Genomic DNA, 22,699 nt, shown 5'->3' with positions numbered 1-22,699 from the left:
GTGGAATTGGTGAGGAAGATATTAAAAACTAAGGGAGGGAGGAAGGAGGAAATCAGAGGAAAATAATCAATAGTAATTAAGAGAGAAGAAAATGAACCATGAGGAAGAAATAAAGGAAGATCATAACATTTACATTAAAGTGTCTTGTAATAAGGGGAAAAAATGGCTGCCTTATTTCAAATTTGGGGTTAAACTTAAGAGGCAGAAGGCAGAAATCCTCATATATTCTTATATATTTCTTTAAAAACTCCCTAGTACCTCTAGAAGATACTAAACAACTCATTATTTTATCATTTTTTTAAGATTTAATTTGTTTTAAGTAAGCTCTATGCCCAATGTAGGGCTTGAACTCACAACCCTGAGATCAAGAGTCACATGCTCCACCGACTGAGCCAGCCAGGCACCCCACTTGCCAGTTTTTAAAATAATGTAGGGGGCACCGGGCTGGTAATGCCAGATATTAGCTGCCTCCCAATAAAATACACAATAGTCACTCCACAAAAAAAAAAAAAAGAAAAAAGAAAAAGGAAAGAAATCTGATCAAACCTCTTAATCTAACTTCCAATATAAAAGGAAAAAAAAGATAGAAAAGTATATTCAGTGATGGCTAAAGGATACCATCAGCAAAGTCCTGATTGTAGAAACTTCACAGGTATGAAATGAAATGAACTAAACACTTCAATCAGAAGGCAGAGATGGTCAGATTGCAGCACACAGAGGTGGTTATCGCTCTTTTTAATCAGTCTTCTCTCTCTAGTTCTTACCATAGACACTTTAAAAATAAAGATACAAATAGTGAGAGGATAGGAAAAGACATACCATATGAACAGTAAGCATAAGCAAGCTGGGTCATAAGAAAACAGGCAAAATGCACTTCGAAGCAACGAGTAGTAATGGAGATAAAGCAGGAAACTTCATCATGATAACATGGCTGATATCTGAGAAAGAAACATTAAAAATGTCTATGGGCCTAAGAAAATGGCTTTAAAGGACAAAATGCAAAAAACTGACAGAAATAAAGGAAGACACCTACAGTCACAGAGATTTTAACACATCTCACCCGGCAATTAAAAGAGCAACCGGACCCCCCCCCAAAAGAAAAAAGAAAAAAATCAGTAAGAATATAGAACTGAAGTGATGCTATCAACCAACCATAAAAATTTAGGAACAAAGAACCACAAGGATTCTAAAATAAGGAGAGAGGGAAGGGAGGGTGAGTGGGTTAGGCATTTATCTGCCTCCTCTTCTAAACTAGTTCTTTAAGTACTGTTCAAACATAGTGACTAAGCAAGCACATGTATGCCCCAGATCTGAAGAGAAAGACGATAACAGGAGAGGTGTTAAGTTTAAGGAAAGAAGGGTCCATCTTTTATTTATATAGTTTTCAAACCCAAATAAGCTTGCAAAGCCTTTTTTACATGCATGATGTCATTCCATTCTTACATATCCTTTGAAAAAAGCAGCCCACATTTCCTTATCCCCATTTTACAGGTAAGAAAGTCAAGCTCAGAGGCTGACAAGCCAAAAAAAAGGCAAGTTTGCTGCTAGATCAAAGGGTGGACGTATTCTAACGATGCCAAGAGTGGCTCTACAGGAGTGCAGCGAGTTACCAACTATTTTCTTTCTTGTAAGTAAATTTTCTATAAGATGTCCAAATGCACAAAGAAATAATATAAAGGGTATTGGCTCCTCAGTTCAGAATTCAGCTAGTCTCCCCCTTACCCACAAGGAGTATGCTCAAGACAACCAACGGATGCCTGAAACTGCATAGTACCGAGCTCTGTATATACTATGATTTTTCCTATACACACAAACTTATGATAAAGTGTCATTTATAAATTAGGCACAATAAGAAATTAACAGTAACTAATAATAAATCAGAACAATTGTAACACTATACTGTAATCCGAGGTATGTGAATGTGGTCTCTCTCTCTCAAAATCTCTTCTTGCACAGTACTCACCCTTCCTGGGATGATGGGAGATGATCCAGTGCTGACACAGCAAGATGAAGTGACAGGAATGACACAGGCATTGTAATGTAGCAAGAGGCTACAACTGACCTCCTGGTGATTCGTGAGGAGGAGCCCCGGCTTTCAGCTTCCAGACTGTGGTGACCGCGGATAACTGAAACCAAGGTAAGCAAAGCTGCAGATAAGGGGGGACGACTGTATTTTCACACACTCCCTAAAATGATGTTGTCAGATACCAGATTGGACCCAAGAGGACAGAGCTGTGAACGTTCACCCTGAGTCCAAACAGCATCCTCAAGTGAACACTCCTTCATGGACTTGTTGGCAAACTCAGTAAGTGTTGACCACACTCCTGGTTACACATAAAAACTGATCAAGCTGTGGTTTAGAAACAATTTCAAAGTAAACAGTCTGCAGAAAATATGCAGATTTACTCTTCCAATTAGCAAAACACAGACTTTACAGATCATTTCATTACTGAAGGACAAATCTCAGAGTAGAATCATTTTGTTTCTTGGCTTGAACCAAAATATGTTTAAAAATAAATATACATTTAAAATATGTTCTAGACAAGGACTGGTTATTTAAATATTATATATAAGCTTTATTTACACTCTTCTTCCATGTTCCACTGAAGCATATTTCTTTTAGGTACATGGGAGACCACATCATTAAGGCTAATGGTGGTTTTATCTAGGAAAAAAAATAATCCATGAACACCAAGGAATATTTTTTAGCTTCTTGGCAAACACAAAAGGGAAGAAAAATGATTTGACTTTTTAGTCTAATTGTTTTCAATGTTTTATATAAGTTCAATGTTCAGATTTTTATAGAACCTGAGTGAATAAAATGCAGAAGTAAATCACTACTTTCTATTTAAAGCAAACTGGCTTTTTACATAGGTGACTTTTGTTTTAATAAAGAAAGAAAGAAAAGAAATAGAAAATAGGCCACTAGTTCCTCCTGGCACGTAGTCCTGCCTGAGGTGGGCAGGCCTCCGGGCACAGGCTGGGAGCGACTCTGCCCATGGCCAGCTCACCTGCTGGGGGAGCCCAGGAAAACCCTGGCTCTGTGCAATCATGAGAAACCAGACCAAGCATCCAGGTGTTGAAGGAACTATCAAATAGTAACAACGCAATGATTCTTTGTGGCTTATTTTTATTCTGAATCAATAACCTAGAAGTGAAGTTCACAGCCTATCAGGCCTTCATGGGTCCATCTACTTCCCCATGAACACCTACCGAAGGAAAAGGCAGCATGTGTTATGAGGGATCACTGCTTCTAAGAATAATCTGGAGGAGGCAGTCCTGAAACCCAAGTTCAGATGTGCTTAAATTAAGTACTGATCTGATTACTCAACTATGAAGAGGTCTTTTGAATGCACAATTGATTTTTAGCAAGTACAATGTATTGAGACCAACATTTTGATATTATAAAAGCAGGCTAAGTCACACGAATGTCTAAAAGTGGCTGAAAAACGAAGACTACATGCTTTTGCAGCCTAAGAATAAGCAGGGAGTGGAGCCAAACGTGAACATACCTCCCAGCAGAAAGGTGATAAACAGAAAGCCAAGTAGATAATATGCCAAAGAGTGAAGAAACCCCACATTATGGCTCATACTAACTTTCAAACAGAGTGAAAAATTCATACTTTATAACGGTAAACACAAATGCAGTTAGGTGTGTAGATCACCTACACCTACACCCAAAGAACCCATCCAAAATATCAATTTGTTGATGAGAATCATAAAACTAATTTCATGTTAATTTGCTAATTTATGAGATAAAAAACATACAGTCCTTGATTCTGAAAAGGCCATTTAATATCTTATCCCATTTACTGGTCCTGGAAGGAGGGGAAAAGAGAAGGCATTTGGAATTGCATTAAAACAAAGTTTAGAACAATATAAAACAGGTGGAAAGAACAACCAAAGGCCAATAAATATTCAGTCTACATGAAACACAGGAAAATAGGAGAAAATACTGCAGGTACTCTGCTGTACCATGGAGAGACCCAGTAGCCATGATCACTTCCTAGATTACTCTTTGGATACTTAATTCAATTGGCCTTAATTGCTTATAAAGTGTGTGACACAATTAGGGAGGATTTGTCTTTAATTTAGCTCTGAAAGAAGCATGAATGGATGGAAACTCTAATCACAGACCACAGCAGATCATTAGAGCAATTAGGAACAAACTTTCCAGTCTTGCAAACCTTTCACACAAACCACCGGCTAGCCTTTGGAGCCAGGCTTCAGACTCGCAAAAACTTTGGGGTTCTTAAGGGCAAGTGAGAGCTCATTGAGGAAGGAAATAAAGTGGGAGTCTCTTTCAGATTTCTTTGATTCAAAAATGACAACAATGGTAAAATGAGGTTCCGGGCGGGTTAGGAAGTAGGTGCTCTGAACTTTGTCATCATAGAAGTGGACCACCTTTTCCAAGCTGTTCAGTTCGGACATGCGGTCTGTCATGATCATGATGACATTGGGCCAGTGCATGACGGGCCTGTCGCTGGGCAGAGACACCACAGCTGGATACTGGTCCACTCCCTTAGGGGCCTCTCTGTAGGAATGGGGGTGGTGATAGCCGTGACCCTGAAAGCTCTCAGAACCTCGGTTGTCAAAGATTAAGGACACATTGGCAGCATCATACTTCCTGATGAAGCTGGAAATCTTTCCAAAAAAGTCTGGGTTGGCTTTCGCAGTTAACGTTTTCATTTCTGAAGCAGTCGTTTGTCGGCTCAGTGCCTCGTGAAAGTAAAAGCTAAACTTGGCAAGAAGCATGTTTTTGAGTTTCATCAGCCAGAGGAAAAGGTGTGGGGGCTGAACGGCCTTCTGAGACTGCCCTCCAAACAGATGTTTCTTGGTCTCCCGCTGCTTTTCAAAGATCTGGCCCCAAGTCTGCAGCTTGGTGTGAGCACTGTGCAAGTTCACCAGAGACGGGAGGAACTTCCACTCTGAGACCTGAGCCTGGGCCTTCAGGAGATGACTCAGGACGTCCACTTCCAGCTGGAAACTGCTTTCCAAAGGGCTGAGGATGGGGTGGTGAAATCTAGAGGGGAAGGGAAATTAATAGAAATAAGTGGAAATGTTACTCCACGTGGGCATTTCCTACCCTCAAAACAGCACACTGTGGCCAGACGAATAATATTACGTTGGGGGCAGGGAAAAGAAAGACTGAAGGGCTCCATGTCGATTCATTTATAAAGTTGTTCTGCGGCGTCTGGGTGGCTCAGTCAGTTAAGTGTCCGACTCTTGATCTCAGGTCAGCTCTTGATCTCAGGGTCATAAGCTCAAGCCCCATAGTAGGCCCCATGCCCAGTGTGGAGTATTAATTAATAAATTATTTATTTATTTAAAAAATAAAATACACTTAAAAATAAATAAAAAGTTGTTCTGACATAACTTCACCATCTCAGAATTATATCAGCATCATATCCTCCTATGGAAACCGCCTGACGTTTAAACAAAAAATGAGAGTAGCGGCTAACTTCTTTTCAAATACAAAGAAATTAAATTAGCTGTACTTTTTTCCGAGCCTATTTTATTTATTCGGGGAATTGTATGACTAACATAATCAACCAAACAAGGCATCTTTTTTTCAAGATGTGCTCCTAAAGAGGCAGAGGTAAAAAAAAAAAAAAAAAAAACACTAAAACATCTCTTAAATGTGTATGTAACACCCGTAAACTTATTTATCGTTCATAGTAACTCCACAAAGTATTATGGTAACTCCATAGTAACTCCATAAGGTAAGCCTTTATTCAATCCTAGCTCCCAAATTCTCTGCATATTTAATCGCAATTAAAAAACAAAATGGGAGCTAAATAACAAAAATCTAACATTTCAACATTTATGTTTTAAATTGGATTACTACTCACTAAATTAACTCTATGACTCATGGATTGCTACCTGCTATTTGTAAAACATTTTTTCTAATTCGCTGGTAGCAGTAATATTGGGTAGCAGGAGGGGAAGTGCCTCCCTTCCAGGGAGAGGGGGGAAAAGACCAAGTGCAGAGACCCTGAGGCAAGCGAGAGCAAGTTCTTTCTGATGTTTCAAGTCTCCCCTTCAGAGTCATTTCCTTAGAGATGTCTTCTCTGTTTGCCTCCAGACTAAGTCAGGTGACCCTAATCGTATCCTCTAGTTTCTTAATACCTGTCTTCCACTTGAGTAGCTTCATCACATAATTTGTCCAACAAACTGGGACATATGGTCACCTTTGCTTTGAGCTCCTCCCTGAGGAAAAGTAAAAGCTGCCTATTCCCTTCGCTCCTTTATCTCTAGAACATATGGCACATACTAGAGATTCAGGAGAGATTCAGGAAACATGGCAACCAACTATGTTAAGATTTGAATCCTACTTTCTGCCTCATTGATTCTGTTGTTTGTGATCGAAATGAAATTCTGTAACAATGGCTAAGGAGAGTCCTCCCTGTCTGGACCACTTAGAGCTTTCTTGCCTAGGCTGCTGCTTCTTGTGAGAAATGCCCGGGGAGTTTGAGTGTCTGCCTGGCCTGTGCACCCTCCTTCTCAAGGAGCCAATACCAGGCCCTTATACTCTTCCCAAAGACCCGAAGCATCTGCAAGTGACCCTATTTTGAATATGTGGGCAAGATCTAGCATTTACTGATCATATCTTATGCCCCAGGCACCACAGGATTTGATTTACAGGTCTGAATCCATGTAAATTACTTGTTTCACTGTCAACAAGACAGAATCTTCTCATATGGCTGTTTTGGCCCCCGCTGAAGCGGAAAATGCTGGTTATCAATGAAAAAGTTAAGAAAAAAAAACCATCACAAATATAGCTGGAGTTAAAAAATCCATTTAAACATTAATTAGAGGGATTATTAAACACTAATTAGAGAGCCCATACTAGGTTAGATATTATAAGATAGAAACTCATTATCATGTGATAAGGATATAGTTACTCACATGACCACACATTATTTTTTTTCTATTACCAGCATTTTACCTTCAATATCCTTCAAGAGAGGGAAGCTAAAACATGGGTGGAGGGTCTCAGTCTAATAATACATTCAAAGAATCAGAAAGATAGGGGTGCCTGGGTGGCTCAGTCAGTTAAGTGTCCACCTCTTGATTTCGGCTCAGGTCACGCTCTCAGGGTCGTGACATGGAGCCTCACATCAGACTTCGTGCTCGGCAGGGAGTCTGCTTGAAGATTCTCTCCCTCTACACCTCCCTCTACTTGCTGTCTCTCGCACTGTCTCTCTAAAATAAATAAATAAATCTTAAAAAAAAGAATCAGAAAGATAAACTAGATTTCAAATCCTCTAGCTCATGTGCTTAATTAATTAATTTGGACTCTTCAGACATTACATGCTTTGAAATAAACATTAAGAAAGTCTAATACACATGCACACACACAACTTCACTATAGCATGGTTCACAATCTGTGAATTGTAAGAAATGCTCCTACCACCTTAGCCTTTAGGCTCTTTGACACTTAATGACCACAAAGCATCACAAGATTCTATAATGATGGGTATCAAGAAAATTTGCCAAGGAACTTGGGACACAGTAAGACTTTCAATAACAGGAAAACGGTATAAGATTGAAGAAAATTCTACCACAAATAACAATACTCTAAGTTATTTTTCTGCTTCATTGGAAATCATCATTTATATCCAACATTCTCCTTGAAAGAACATGAATTCTCTGTACAAATCTTCAGAAAGAATTCTGAGCAAGCTCTTCCATAAACATATACTAAAAGTGTTTAAATGTTCAACATTTATTAGGATGAATGTGAATGTCGAAGCTATTTTTCATCCTTAAAAAGAGCTAAAAATTCATGTTAATGTTATTCTGCCAAGACTTTGCGATTAGCATTATGATGTATCATTTCCCCATTTCCATTCTGCTCTGTGCCTCATACCCATTTACAACTCACACTATAGGGGGATCTGTTAAATTGTTGTAATCCAAAAATACACACCTCAACTATGGCAGCAAGCTTGAAAGAGTCTGAATACAGAATAAATTGACAACTATTTGCAGAGAACATCTGCTCTAAAAAAAGCCAGAAGAAAGAGAGGGGGGTGGAGAGAGAGAGAGAGAGCTCTCTCCTTCACAAATCCACATCAAGGAGTTCCTTCCGGAAGAAGTATCCAGGTCCCATTCATGTTAGAAGTCAGATTAAAACAATTAAAAACAAATCTGTAGCACAATGTGAATATACTAAATGCCACAGAATTATACTCTTAAAAATGGTAAATTTTACGTTATGTATACTTTACCATAATAAAAAAAACTATTGTCTCTTCTCATTTAAAATTTTTACTAGTTTTTAGGGGCGCCTGAGTGGCTCAGTCATTAAGCATCTGCCTTCGGCTCAGGTCATGATCCCAGGGTCCTGGGATCGAGTCCCACATTGGGCTCCCTGCTTGGTGGGAAGCCTGCTTCTCCCTCTCCCACTCCCCCTGCTTGTGTTCCTGCTCTCACTATCTCTGTCTCTGTCAAATAAATAAAGTCTTTTAAAAAATAAATAAATAAAATTTTTACTAGTTTTTAGATACAAATACATTGAAGATATAAAGATGCATTAGCCAAAGGTTTGCCTTATAGAGACTTCCCAAGGTAGGAGGTACTTAAATGGATACAAGTTGGAAGTAAACACATCTCTTACGAGAAGTACAAAATAAAATAAGATTTTAGAAAAGGAGCAATTTCTTTTGGTTGAAAGATTATGCAGGCCATAAGGGAGACAGAATTTGAATTGAGCCATGCAACTTCAAGAGCAGCTAAGGTTCAGCCGTGTAAAGGTAAGGGCTTAAATTTCTGGCCCCATTCTTTTTTTTTTTTTTTTTTTTAAGATTTTATTTATTCATTTGAGACACAGAGATACAGAGAGAGAGAGCATAAACAGGGGGAGAGGCAGAGGGAGAAGCAGGCTCCCCTCTGAGCCAGGAGCCCCATATGGGGCTTGATCCCAGGACCACGGGACCCTATCCCAAGCCGAAGGCAGCCACTTAACCAATTGACCCACCCAGGCGCCCCCTAAGTTGAATAAATTTGAGAAATATGTACAGGAAAGACTTCCTGATCCTCCTCTGAAGCAGGTCATAAAACCCTCAAGTGAGACGGGCACTTTCCCCCTACTCTAAGGAAGGGAGCATCCTTATTTCCAAACACAAGGGACACGGAGAGGAATCTGAAAGAACAGGCCTTTTGCTTCCCTGAGCTTTAGTTCAGACCCTTTTTCATCCTAGCACATTTTCCCACAACTCTTACATCTTCAAATGGACTCAGCTGAATTTTGTTTTTTAACAAAATCTACCATAAAAACACAGATTTAACAGCTTCTTTATTTTATGAAGGCTCCCCTGACATGTAAAACTTACATTAAATACACTGGTATGTTTTTTTCTTGGTAATTTGTCTTTTGTTAAAGGGCCCCCCATTGAGAATTTAGAAGGGTAGAAGAAAAGGTATTTTTCCTCCCCTCCGAGTTCAAGGACATTCTAGAAAGGCAAAACAAATAATGAACCAAAGTAGGAAATGGCAAATACTTATGGGGAACACATTAGATTATGGATTGTTTTTTGGCGTCTGCTTAAAATCCTCAAAATTTTCTCTTTGAAGCTTCTTCCTTTTTACAAAGAGTTTGGGTACAATTTAAAGCATTTGATGGGCCTTAGATAAATTTGAAAAGATAGGCTGGGGCAAGATCACAGAAGGCCTTCAGCCCTCACTGTTAAGATTGAGATAAGCTGGGGCGCCTGAGTGGCTCAGTTGGTTAAGCGACTGCCTTCGGCTCAGGTCGTGATCCTGGAGTCCCTGGATCGAGTCCCGCATCGGGCTCCCTGCTCGGCAGGGAGCCTGCTTCTGCCTCTGACCCTCCCCCCTCTCATGTGCTCTCTCTCTCTCATTCTCTCTGTCTCAAATAAATAAATTAAAAAAAAACCTTTAAAAAAAAAATAAAAAAAATAAAAAAAATAAAAAAACAAAGATTGAGATAAGCTGAATGCTAGAGTAGACTGTGTCCCATAGAAATGACACTATTGTTGGTTTTGCTTATGAAATTTTCAATGGGCGAAAATTCACCTTGTTGAACTATATACACACAACTAACTGTTAATTTCACTTATCATCACAAATCTTTTCTTGAAGGAAAAAGGGCACAAGGCCTAAAAAAAACCAGAAATCTCTGTATCTCTGTGTCTCAAATGAATAAATAAAATCTTAAAAAAAAAAAAAAAAAAAAGAATGGGGCCAGAAATTTAAGCCCTTGGTGAGAAACCTGTCATCTGAAGCATTCAGATCAAAAAACTGTGCTCCCTAAAATGCAAACAGAAACTTCACTGTAACTCAATTTTTAAAAATGTCCTTTGGGGTGCTTGGCTGGCTCAGTCGGTGGAGAGTGCGACTCTTGGTCTCAGAGCTGTAAGTTTGAGCCTCATGTTGGGTGTAGAGATTACTTCAAAGTAAAATCTTTAAAAAAAACAGAAAAGTTCTTTAAAATCTATCTGTAAAATCATGGTTAAAGGATATAAGTCACTTAATGGTATATTATTGCCCATGAGAGGAATTTTTTTTAAAGATTTATTTATTTATTTGAGAGAGAGAGAGCGCGTACGCATGTGCCCCCACACAGCGGGGAGGGGCAGAGGGAGAGGAAGAGTCATAAGCAGACTCATGCTGAGCGCAGAGCCTGACGTGGGCAGGGTCAATCTTAGAACCCGGTTGTGAGATCACAACCTGAGCTGAAATCAAGGGTCCTATGCTTAACTGACTGAGCCACCCTGGCGCCCCCAACAGAGGGATTTTTAAAAGCTGTCTGGAACGAATAAATACTTGCTCTGTTCTTTAAAAGAATTACTTCTTAAAATTATACTCTTGACTTAGGAGAGTAAATATTTTGCATTTATAACCCATCTTCCAGCTTTAACTATGAAATAGAAAAATTAACCAGAATCTTTTTTTTTTAAAGATTTTTTTTTTATTTATTTGACAGAGAGAGAGATAGCAAGAGAGGGAACACAAGCAGGGCGAGTGGGAGAGGGAGAAGCAGGCCTCCCGCAGAGCAGGGAGCCCGATGCAGGGCTTGATCCCAGGACCCTGGGATCATGACCTGAGCCGAAGGCAGACACTTAACGACTGAGTCACCCAGGCGCCCCCAGAATCTTCTTTTATGCCCACTGTACAAAAGAGGTATGTAAATTCAAAATGAATTCTACAGAATCAAAAAATGTTCCATTGATGCTTCCTTGGGGAAAAAAACAAAACAAAACCCAAGTTCTACGTCTCCTCAAAAGTATTCAAGGAATAGTAGACATCCTGATCCTGTATGAGCTAAATTCATATTCTTCCTTCTAAGGGCACACAATAAAAACTTGTATGATTAATGTTAATTATTCAATTTGAAATGCAGCATCACAATGACTGTGGTTTGTAAGCAATAATTTACATTTGCTTAATAATGTAATCAGTTTGCCAAAAGAGGAAACCTTTAATACTGTTCTACTCTGAACACAACTGGCTTCCAAAGGACAAAAACAAAACATGCTTCCCATGAAAGCAGACTGGGCCTTACAATAACTCACATAGAATCTGCATCTCACATCAGGGCCACAGGTCTAGACTCCATGTTATACATCACGCTTGTTAATTTTTTAATACAAAAGCATTTCATCATTTGAAAGATGAAAGATTCACACAATATTTTAGAAGCATTCTGACATGGATCGGATCTACTGGGGCAAATAAATATTTCCTGAAAGATCAACTGGGTCCTTTGGGAAAAGGATTAACTCTTTCAATACAATAGAATACAAAATATGAATTACTTCTCTAAACACTGGAACCATGAAAGAAATGTTTGATATAGCACAGATGCCAAATCAAAAGGAAGAAGAGGAAGAAGAGGAAAAGAGGAAGAAGGAGAAGAAGAGGAAGCGGAAGAAGAGGAGGAGGAGGAGGAGGAAGAAGAGGAGGAGAAAGGTCTATAGAAAAAAGGATATTATCCTGGCAAAAGGCAAAGTATGTTAATTTATACCTAAAATAATTCCACTTCCCCCCCCCAAATCAACATATTATACAGAATTTCAACTTTTCAGAATTTTTTAACTAAGGAATTTATGTTCAAATTAACCCAAAGTTTCTAATTAAGATAATTTTTAGGGTTGGATGTATCTATAATCAGTAATTCCCTATTAATTAGATAAAGGCAGCATGGGTGGAAAATAGAGACAGATGAAAACACCTTGACCTTGGGTGATACTGCCCCCCTGGCTCCATCAGATTCCATCAGTGTCCACTCAGTACCTGGTACAGCCAAGTACCCTAAAAGCTTCAAGAATGAAAGCTGGGCTTTTGCAGGAAATGAAAGAAATCCTCAAAGGTCTGGGAAGTGGGATGTTTCAAAGAAGGTGCAAAAAGGATAGATCACAAATCTAATCAAATAAAAATGAAAATAGTTAGGGGCGCCTGGGTGGCTCAGTCGTTGGGCGTCTGCCTTCGGCTCAGGTCATGGTCCCAGGGTCCTGGGATCGAGCCCCGCATCGGACTCCCTGCTCGGCGGGAAGCCTGCTTCTCCCTCTCCCACTCCCGCTGCTTGTGTTCCCTCTCTCGCTCTCTCTCGCTGTCAAATAAATAAAATCTTAAAAAAAAAAAATGAAAATAGTTAAATAGTAATAATCATTCCTACGAGACATACACACGCACATGCATACACACACCGTTTAAGGTTCAATACCTAGTCTTTCCCAGTGTTGGCACCTTTCTCTTATTTATCCAAACAATTTTTTCATGGAGACTATTTTCAATATCACAGGGAACTTTTAAAACATACAGGTTTCTGGGCACCCAATCGAGAATCACTAAATCTTACCCTCTTGGGGAAGAAGGGCAGGGCAGGGCAGGGGCAGCGGGCAAGTATGGTTCTTTCTTTTAAGCTTCCCAAATGGTTCAGCAAACCACTTACACGTTAGCGCTTGGGAATCACCACATGAGATCTCTTCCCTTTGAGAGTTGTATCTCCAACTGCATTTTTGCTTTTGGATTTCAAAAAATTATTTTATTTAAAAAATTGAGGAAGAAATAAAATAGTTCCAAACAGAAAATTTGTTAACATGTAAAATTTGTTTAAAATGTGTATGTACAGACTATCTCTCAAGAATGATAGGAAGAACTTGCTAACAACATTCATTGCCTCTTAGGAAAGGAATTAAGTAGATAAAGAACGGGCACTTTTCACTATGTATTCTTTCATACTTTATAAATTTTGAGCCATATTAATGTATTACCTACTAAAATAGATAAAACAAAAATTTATAATATATCATAAAAACAGAAAATACATGACAATAAAAAATAACACAGAGGACATTTTGGAGACAACTGGGGAAATCTGAATACGGACTACTTACTGCTGATGATAGAAAAAAATCAGTGCTAAATTTCCTGAGTGAGAAAACTATGCTACAGTTTTGTATAGTTCTTAGAAGATACAATCTGAGTATTTGAGGGTAGACTGTCATGATGTTTGCATCTGATGTCCAAACAATGCAAGGAGGGGGGGATAAAATTGTATACAGAGAGAGATAAAGCAAACATGACAACATTTTAATAATATGAGTCCAGGGGAAGGATGTTTGTGTGTTCATTGCACAGCTTTATTTCTTTTTTTTAATAATAGCTTTCCTACTTAAATCATATACATAAAGTATACTTTTTTAAGGTATAGAATGCAATGGTTTTAGTATAGTCAGAGTTGTGCAACCATCACCACTATCTAATTTTAGAACAGTCTCATGACCCCCCAAAAAGGAACCCCGTATCCATTAGCAGTCACTCCCCATTCTCACCTTCCCCCCTAGACCCTGACAATCATTTTCTGTGTCTGTAATTTGTAATCTATGTTCTGTGTTTATGACTTTGCCTATTCTGGACATTTCCTATAACTGGAATGATAACTATATGTGATCTTTTGTGACTGGTTTCTTTCACACAGCATAATTATTCAAGGTTCATGCATGTTGTAGCATGTATCAATACTTCATTCCTTTCTACAGCTGAACAATAACACGCAATGCTTCTCAAATTCCTTTCATATTGTTTTTTGGCTCAGGAAGCGAGCAATACATTAGAGCCAGGCTCATTTTTTTTCCAAGTAAAAGGAGCAATTTCCTTCAAATACAAGTTTTCCAGCTGATCAACATCTTTTTTCTTTTAATTAAATTGGCTACAAATAGCCTTTTGACTATTAAAAAAATTTAAGTATGCCCTCCTCAAAAGCACAGATGCCTGTCTCCACTAAGAAAGTTTAAAACAAACCCAGAACTATGCCACAGGCCCCGAAAGTGATTATGAAGAAGTTTCCAACACATGATAAGTAATGGTTACATCTGAGGACTAAGTGGATAACTCACCAAGGTGATTACTTTGAAAGGGACGTTTATTTGAATAATGGTTTGTAAAAATATATATATATATATATTTTTTTTTTTTTACATACAGTTCTCCCCTTGTGTGAACTCTTTCAGAAGCAGCAAAATCAGTTATAATACATCGTTTAAGGATACTTCATTGGTCTCTGGCTGTTGCTTGGAGAAGTGTCCACCCAGCGTGGTGTTAATGAGGCCCCGAGAAGGTACCTCATGTGTACCTGCTGCTTAATTAATACGTACAAAATGTAGAGTGACAATTTCTCCCCTTCGCAGGCACGTCATCCTAGATTTTCTTCATAAGCGTGCGGGAGGGAGCCCGTGTGCGTGGGAGTGAGAGGCTGCAGTGTGTGTCCCTCCCGCCCTCCTCACCTACACTCACCTGGAGCTGTATTTCTTGAGGATGGTGTCCAAAAGGCCAACGAGCTCCTCAGCATTGATGAACTTCTGCGGGCTGAGGGCGTACATCTTCTCATAGAAGTCTGCGATCTCCATGCGGGCCTGAACGAAGAAGCAGAGCTGCTCTGACAGGTGGGAAAGCAGTTCCTCCACGTGCGGGGCGGTCCCGCCCAGGGCGCCGCGGCCAGTCACCACCTTCTTCAGCTCGTTGTGCAGGGACGTATAGATGGTTCGGATGGAATCCTTCCTGCTGAAGAAGGACTGGCCCCCTGGGAGGCAAATGACATTAGCACGTGACAAGTAAGGGAGAGAAACCAGAAAGACAAAACACCTCCCAGCCTCCAAAAGGAAAGGAGTGGAGGCTGCCGAGCTCAGGGCGTTATCATCATCTACCATATTCTCTGACTCCTACGATTGGAATTTAAATATTTTGTGATTCATAATTTCACTGAGGAATAAGAAATGAATTCCTGGTGCAACTCATTAGTGCAGCAGCAGACCTCTGTATGATTTCCTTAGCCAGGCATCGATTCTCCCCTACCCCATTTCAATGAGGATTCGCATTTCTTTCAGGTAATTGACCTAGATGGTGATATCAGCCTGGATCTAAATAGCCCTTCTTCCCCATACATATATTTAAAACAAAAGAGAATACCCAATTGGAAAACACTGTTGTTATTCCTGATAAATCAGAAAATTTTATTTCTGCATTAGAGTTGCATTTTCCTTTGAATCTTATCTTTTAAGCCATACCAGAAAATGGAAAATACGCATATATATATATCTCCCTTACACAAGAACACAGACTACTGGGATCCCAGGGGAAAAAAGGAAATCTGTAGGGGCGCCTGGGTGGCTCAGTCGTTAAGCGTCTGCCTTCGGCCCAGGTCATGAGCCCCACATCAGGCTCCCTGCTCAGCCGGAAGCCTGCTTCTCCCTCTCCCGCTCCCCCTGCTTGTGTTCCCTCCCTCGCTGTCTCTCTCTGTGTCAAATAAATAAAGTCTTAAAAAAAAAAAAAGGAAATCTGTAGTACTTTTTTTTTTAAAGTAAGCTCTACGCCCAACATGGGGCTTGAACTCACGACCCTGAGATCAAGAGTCACACGCTCCTCCAAATGAGCCAGTCAGGCACCCAGAAATCTTTAGTACTCTTGACAAGGTTGACACTATAGGTTATAACAAAATAAGCACCACGCTGTGAATGAGTAAGAGCAGGAAGCAATTATAAATAACTGTTGCTGTAACACAGGGGTTCCAAAGGAAATCAGCAAAAAAAAAAAAAAGACCAGGGGCGCCTGGCTGGCTCCGTGGGTAGAGCATGTGACTCTTGATCTCAGGTTCATGAGTTCAAAACCATGTTGGGGAGGGACCCTACTTAAAAAAAAAAAAAAAAGACCAAATACATCCCTTTCAACAGTTAAAAAGGATCAAGTGGCATAGACATCATTTCTTACTCTGTATTAATACATGATCAACTCTATTTCTAATAATTATAGAGCCAGCTTCGTAGATGTTTTCTTAAGCAGTTCTGCACCCCACTAAATAAAGGGTCACAGGCAAGACATTAGGAGAATGAGAAGAAACAGGGCAGGTTTAAAACAGTAATTCTTAGAAATAAATAAAAACCTCAGAGGTGGATGACAGTTTAAATTTTCTGTTGATATACACAGAATGCTTTCATGAATAAACTTATTACTATTCTAAACACATCAATTGGGAGTGAAAATTATTTCTCAAGGCATTTGTAAAATATCCTTTTAAGAAATGAATCTTAGGGCGCCTGGGTGGCTCAGTTGGTTAAGCGGCTGCCTTCGGCTCAGGTCATGATCCTGGAGTCCCAGGATCGAGTCCCGCATCGGGCTCCCTGCTCAGCAGGGAGTCTGCTTCTCCCTCTGACCCTCCCCCCTCTTATGCTCTCTCTCTCTATCTCATTCTCTCTCTCAAATAAATAAATAAAATCTTTAAAAAAAAAAAAAAGATGAATCTTAGATCCTTTCCTACTACTGTGACCACCTTGTCCCAGTCTACCCAGGACTTTCTAGGTTTTGGCACCGAAAGCCTGGCTTCTTGGAAAACTAGACTTAGTCCCACGTCCTGGGAACCCCCCTGGCCCTGGGCAAACCTAGAAGATTGGTCACCCTACTTACTCCACAAACTATCATTACTTAAAAATGTTTTCTTCAATATAATGCCTAAACAAAGTAACTAGCATTCAAATCATTTCTCCTACTAATAGCAGCGAAAACCATGTGGTGCAGTTGGATTGACCGCAGCATTCACATCCCACCCAGGATTGTACCCTGAAGGGTTTGCCCTCCCTTCCCTGCCTATCTTCAGTCTAACCTTGCAGATTTTGTGAAGTAACAGTATGGAATAAATAGATCTCTGTGTCCACGTTTAGGGAAAAAAATCTCTTAGGTTAGGTAGGTAACAAGAGTCCCATGCAAAATCTGTGGGGCGCCTGGTTGGCTCAGTCAGTGGAGGGTGCGACTCTTGATCTCGGGGTTGTGAGTTCAAACCCCACACTGGGTGTACGTATTACTTAAAAATAAAACCCTAAAAAAAAAAAACCCTAAAAGCTCTGGAAGTCTGACCGACTTAGTTCCAAATTCCAGCTTCTGAACTTACAAGCTGTGTAGTGTGCCAATGACATAGCCACTTTGAGCCTTAGTTGTTGTTTTTAACATGAAACTAATAATAGAGCTAAGAAGGCAAAATGAAATACCATTTTGTATGTAATGTGCCTGGAGCAAAGTGCATATTCTACAACACTAATCTCTTTCCCTTCCATTTATAACTGATGTAAGAAAATTCTAAATACTACCTAATTGGACTTCTAAAACCCTATGGTAAATTGGGAGCTTCATGTACTATAAAAAAGAATAACTACCTATTTGACAGATAGCTAGGTGACCTCAACTGTGTACTCACTGCTGCTGTTAACAGGGTGGCCTTGGTGACAATTTTAAATCTGGGTGAAAAAGGAATACCTTTCTTCATCAGATTACCCTTATCTAAGGGAGTGGAAACACCACATAAATACAAAGAATACCCTGAAAAGCTTATCAATAAACATCAATCACTAGTATGTTTAGTGACACTAACATACTAGTCAAGTGACACTAGAAGGAAGGGAGAGACCACTAATGCATTTCTTTTAAACAGGTCTCTTTTCTCAAAGCTCTCAGGAGCACAATCCTACTTGTTGACTACCCTGGTTAGGAATATCCAGTGGGGACTGGCCTTCCTTCTTACTGGGAAACAAAGAAGCAGAGACACCAGACATCTTCCTCTTTACAAATTTTTGGATTTACAAAATATGATTATTTTGAATTATTTCCAGAAGTTTCTGTGTATTGAATCCTCATTATTTCTCAAGATTTCAACAGTCCATCTCACATGATAAAATTTCAAGTAATAAGTATATTAAAGGAATATGTAAGATGTCTGAGTATTTTATCCGACAACTTCTTGTTAATGATAATTTATAAACATTGGTTCTCAAGTTAAGTCATTTTCTACCATGCTAAATTCTAGCAACCAGAGGTTGCGGAAACTCTCCAGTGATGAAACAAAAGGGAGAAAGTATGACCTAAAATCCTCCAAAGGCATTGTGATGGCTTATTTTTATCACTGGTCCTTCCCCAAACAGGTATATTCTCCCCTGAGAGGAAAAGAGAAAGCTCCAAGGTAAGGGGCCCACCCAAAGTTTTTCAGAACTGAGCCAATACAGGAACAGAAGTCTCCCTGTCAGGTCTGTCCTTTGCCTACAGTGTTTGCCCACACGTGCATCTATAATCAGGATTCACTGCCAAGGTCTCTGATAAAACACCAGTCACAAGAGTGAGGTCAAAAAGACTCACTTTTTTGGACCATGTTTTAAATGTTTAAAAATACACATAAAACTTTTTGTTTTGCTTTAAAAAAAAAATACATTCTAATTAGCAAAGTATTTGAAGAACATGGGAATGTCTTAAGTGGCAACACAAAAATTTTTCCACAAGGTTTTAAGAAAAAAAATCACAAAGTCATAAGCATGTTGATATCACAAACATTCCAGTATCAAAAAACTGTAGGATGCAAAGTTAAAATTTAAAATCTGGGGGCCCCTGGGTGGCTCAGTCGTTGAGCGTCTGCCTTCGGCTCCGGTCAGGTTCCAGGGTCCTGGGATCGAGTCCCACATTGGGCTCCCTGCTCCGTGGGAAGCCTGCTTCTCCCTCTCCCTCTGGCCCTCCCCCTGCTTGTGTTCCCTCTCTCACTGTGCCTCTCTGTGTCAAATAAATAAATAAAAATCTTTAAAAAAAAAAAAATTTAAATCTGGAAACTACGGGGTGCCTGGGTGGCTCAGATGGTTGGGCGTCTGCCTTCAGCTCAGGTCATGATCCCTGGGTCCTGGGATCGAGCCCCACGTCTGGGTCCTGGGTCAGCGGGGAGCCTGCTTCTCCCTCTCCCTCTGCCTCTCCCCCTGCTCATGCTCTCTCTGTGTGTCTCGAATGATAAATAAAATCTTTAAAAAAAATTAAAATAAAATAAAATCTGGAACCTACACTTACTATACATGTGAATAAGTTAATGAGGCATTAAAGTTAAACATGCCAATTCTCAGAACATTCACTCAGAAGTCACAGATCACCTGGGAGCCTGAACCATGCCTGGGCATGTTTCATAGTGTAAACTGCTCCTGGATCAATTTCAAGGTGCAGCCTTCAGGCTCATCCATGCAAGCTGGGGGTCCACGCAGAACTCATCACTTTACATAATAAGGGCCATTGCACAGAACCCAAGGCAGAGACAGTGATGATCTCACACGTGCTCTTACACACAGGGCAGCCAGTTCTGTTTACCTAAAACCAGACACATACAACTTAAACTAGAGTAACAGATTTTTAAACTGGGGTCCATCAGTAGCCTTTAGGAAATCCAACTGAAGCGTCTCCAATTAAATGCAAAATTGTATTACACATATATTTTCCATATAAGTCCATGGGTTTCATCAAATTCTCATAGATGAGCTTAAAGAAATTAAGAATCATGGCACTGGGATCAATCACCATTCTTCATGAGGTGGGGGTATCTAGAAACAACTAAAACTGCCAGAAAATTACCCACCTTCATTTTATAGCCAGAATCCTCCCCATTTCCAAATACAGCTGGCCCCTGAATAATGCCAGGGGGTGGTGGAGGGGGTGTTGGGGAGCTGACCTCCCCCAACACAGTCAAAAATCCGAATATAACTTTTGACTCCCCCAAGACTTAATCACTAATAGCCTATTGTCGACTGGAGGCCTTAGTGATAACATAAACAGTAGATTAACATGTATGCTATATGTTATGTGTATTATATATTGTATTCTTATATAGTAAAGTAAGCTAGAAAAAGAAAATGTTAAGAGAATCATGAAGGATGAGAAAATACATTTGCTGTACTGTACTGTATTTATCGGAAAAAATCCATCTATTAGTGGACCCATGCAGTTCAAACCCCTATTGTTCAAGGGTCACCTGTATATACGAAGTATTTTTAAATTATAATACATACACCAATTTTTTTTTTATAAATCATCTGGATAAAAACACAATCTGACAGTTCAAAGCCAGGTATTCTGGTTTGAGACCTCTCACCTACCCATAAAAATGCACATAGACAATTTGCCAATCTATAGAAAGGGAAATAATAACACTGCCACAGCACTTGCAAATTTGTGAGAAGTGCCACTGTAAAAAAGGGTGGAAAAAATACACAAGATGATTCTATCTGAGCAATTTTGCCAGTAAGTCAACGTACTAAACAACAAGTTATTATTTGAACAGCTAAGGCAAAAGTTAAGATCTTGGAAAGCCCTGCCCTTTGGGCGTTTACTGAAGGCAGTATGTACATAGCCACCTTCAGGCAACATAAAGAAACTGGGGGCTAAAAATCAAAATGGAATCTGCACTCAATTTTATCTTTCTATTCTTTATTGCATGTATGTGTTCTTCATTCATACCAGACCCTGTGCTTCTGATAATTAAAGGGTCTAAAAATAGGCCAAAATACTAACTTCGAAAGCTCTGGGATTCATATTGATTGTTGGTAATTATAAGTAGTAATACTTTATATGCATAGCCCTTGGCTTTCACATATTTTATTTCCTTCTGATCTACTCATTAATTGTTTCTACTAGTGAAAATCGGTTGAATCAGCTCTTGCATCTTATTTTCAGGGGCAAGATTTAAGATGGACTGATAAGAGTGTTTACCATTTTCCCCTTAAGTCCCCTCTTGCTAGTGTTAGGCATATTTCTTGCCTTTCCTGTCCAGTATTCATTTATTTCCTCATCCATTAAATATTTATTGACGGCGTAAGAAGGGGTAGGACTCCATCTGTAACTCGCAGGGGCCTTAACTTCAAAAGCCAGACAAAAGTGTTCATTAAGTCTAACTAGGTTGTATTGCCAAGTTTTGCTCCTCTGGCCACAGTGTCATTTGTCAGAAAAGCGAAGACATACAGTTTGCTTAACTTTTCATTTATGGCACCAATCCATGCACTGAGCAAAATGGATACACCCATCGGTTTGAGACACAGCCCTAAAAAGAGCATCCACCCCGGCGGCCAATCTATCAACAGCAGAGGCCGGTGGGCGGGGTTTGTGGAAGCCGAGGGGAGGAAGGGAACGGTGGGAGGAGATCTGGGAGTGCCAAGTTGAGCCTGAGGGTAGGAGTGAGACAGGGAACCCAAGCCACTGCCGATCGGGGAATACACCCCCTTTCCTTCCTCCTCAAAGGGCACGGGGGGCGGGGCGGAGGTACCTAGTTTTTGCCCCAGGTAGGTGAGGCTGTGATAGACCTTCTCGGCCGCGGCCAGGTGGGCCAAGGCCGCCAGCAGCGACAGCCAGTTGCCCCCCGCGCTCTTGTTGGCCTCTCGTTCCTTGTCCACATTGTCCTTGGCCTTGTCGTAAGAGAAGATACCCAGGTGAGAGAAGAACGTCTCCAGCACCGCCTGTTCCACCGGAACCGGGGCGGCCAGCGGGATAGACTCCCCCATGCGAGCTGCGACCCAGCTCCACCCACGTGGCTCTCCCTCGCAGTTCCGGGTTCTCAGGGAACGTGCGCACCAGCGTGCGTGCGCGTGACCGCCGCAAGCGACGGGCTCGTGAGCGCGCTGCTGCCTGGACCGCGCCTGGGCCTTAGAGGACACCGGTAAGGGCCAAGGAAGGAGGGAAGTGGCCCGTCTTCAGCTCCTGAGCAGCTTCGGCTCTTCCGTTCCCGCAGCGCTGACTATTCGGACCTTTGGGGCAGAACGCAAGACGGTCAACCCGCTGCTCCGCAGACCTGACTGCGCTCTGAGGTGAGCTGAGAGGCCCCTCCCTGTGAGACTGCGTCAGTGCTGGTGACGTCACGCTCACATGACGTCAGTAGTTCTTGCTCTGACATCTAGCCTGGGCTGGCCTATGCTTGCCTTGGGCTTGCCTTGGGCCTGCCGGGCGCCGAGCGGTGAGGCTAGTGGCTGGAACTGTGTTCTCTCATGAGGACTCAGTTCTCACAGCTTTTAAACTACTGCCAAGTAAGTAGATTATAGTACCTGATACTGGTAAAGGTTTATATCTTATCCCCATGTCTGATTTTCACCCAATCACCCACTTTGCATCTATTCGCACCTGTATCCTGTGCAAGGTATCTCAGATTCGCGCTAAGGAAACAGCTTCTAAGCAGAGCTCGTCAGCTTGCCCATACTACCCAAACTACTTTAGGCTTCCTTAAAAAGTTCTCCGAAGAAGGATAAATTAATGTAACTCCGGTTAAAGGTTCTGAATTGATGCACTCTGTCATTCAAATTAATTACAAATTCCTTTCACATTTAAGAAGCACCACCATAAACCCAGCTCATAGGTATGCCCACTATGAGACTCTGCCCACTACTTGCTCAGTTTTTTTCCTTTC

The 22,699-nt window shown here is 40.6% G+C and overlaps 2 protein-coding genes across 3 annotated transcripts in view; one reads left to right on the top strand and one right to left on the bottom strand.

Moving 5' to 3' along the window:
• Positions 1–3,777: 3,777 nt before the first annotated feature.
• Positions 3,778–21,820, bottom strand: KICS2 (KICSTOR subunit 2). 2 transcript variants are annotated; one of them, XM_021678688.1, is made up of 3 exons: positions 21,569–21,820; positions 14,764–15,049; positions 3,778–5,023 (listed from the first exon to the last, which is right to left on the bottom strand). In XM_021678688.1, exons 1-3 carry the CDS (start codon positions 21,801–21,803, stop codon positions 4,207–4,209), a joined length of 1,338 nt encoding a protein of 445 aa, XP_021534363.1. In that variant the 5' UTR covers positions 21,804–21,820; the 3' UTR covers positions 3,778–4,206. The 2 variants fall into 2 exon arrangements, with proteins under 2 accessions (XP_021534363.1, XP_044771311.1); XM_044915376.1 differs by having other exon boundaries at positions 21,728–21,820.
• Positions 21,122–22,699, top strand: part of XPOT (exportin for tRNA) — a 177,562-nt gene continuing 175,984 nt past the window's right edge. Inside the window, exon 1 of the mRNA XM_044915375.1 lies at positions 21,122–22,106. The gene's annotated coding sequence lies outside the window, so the exon portion shown is untranslated. The remainder of the gene's footprint in view (positions 22,107–22,699) is intronic.

Source organism: Neomonachus schauinslandi, chromosome 5, assembly GCF_002201575.2.
Source record: "Neomonachus schauinslandi chromosome 5, ASM220157v2, whole genome shotgun sequence".
In the NCBI taxonomy this organism is placed as follows: domain Eukaryota; kingdom Metazoa; phylum Chordata; class Mammalia; order Carnivora; family Phocidae; genus Neomonachus; species Neomonachus schauinslandi.
Note: the sequence above shows the minus strand (reverse complement) of the source record. Positions and strands in the feature narration are given on the sequence as shown.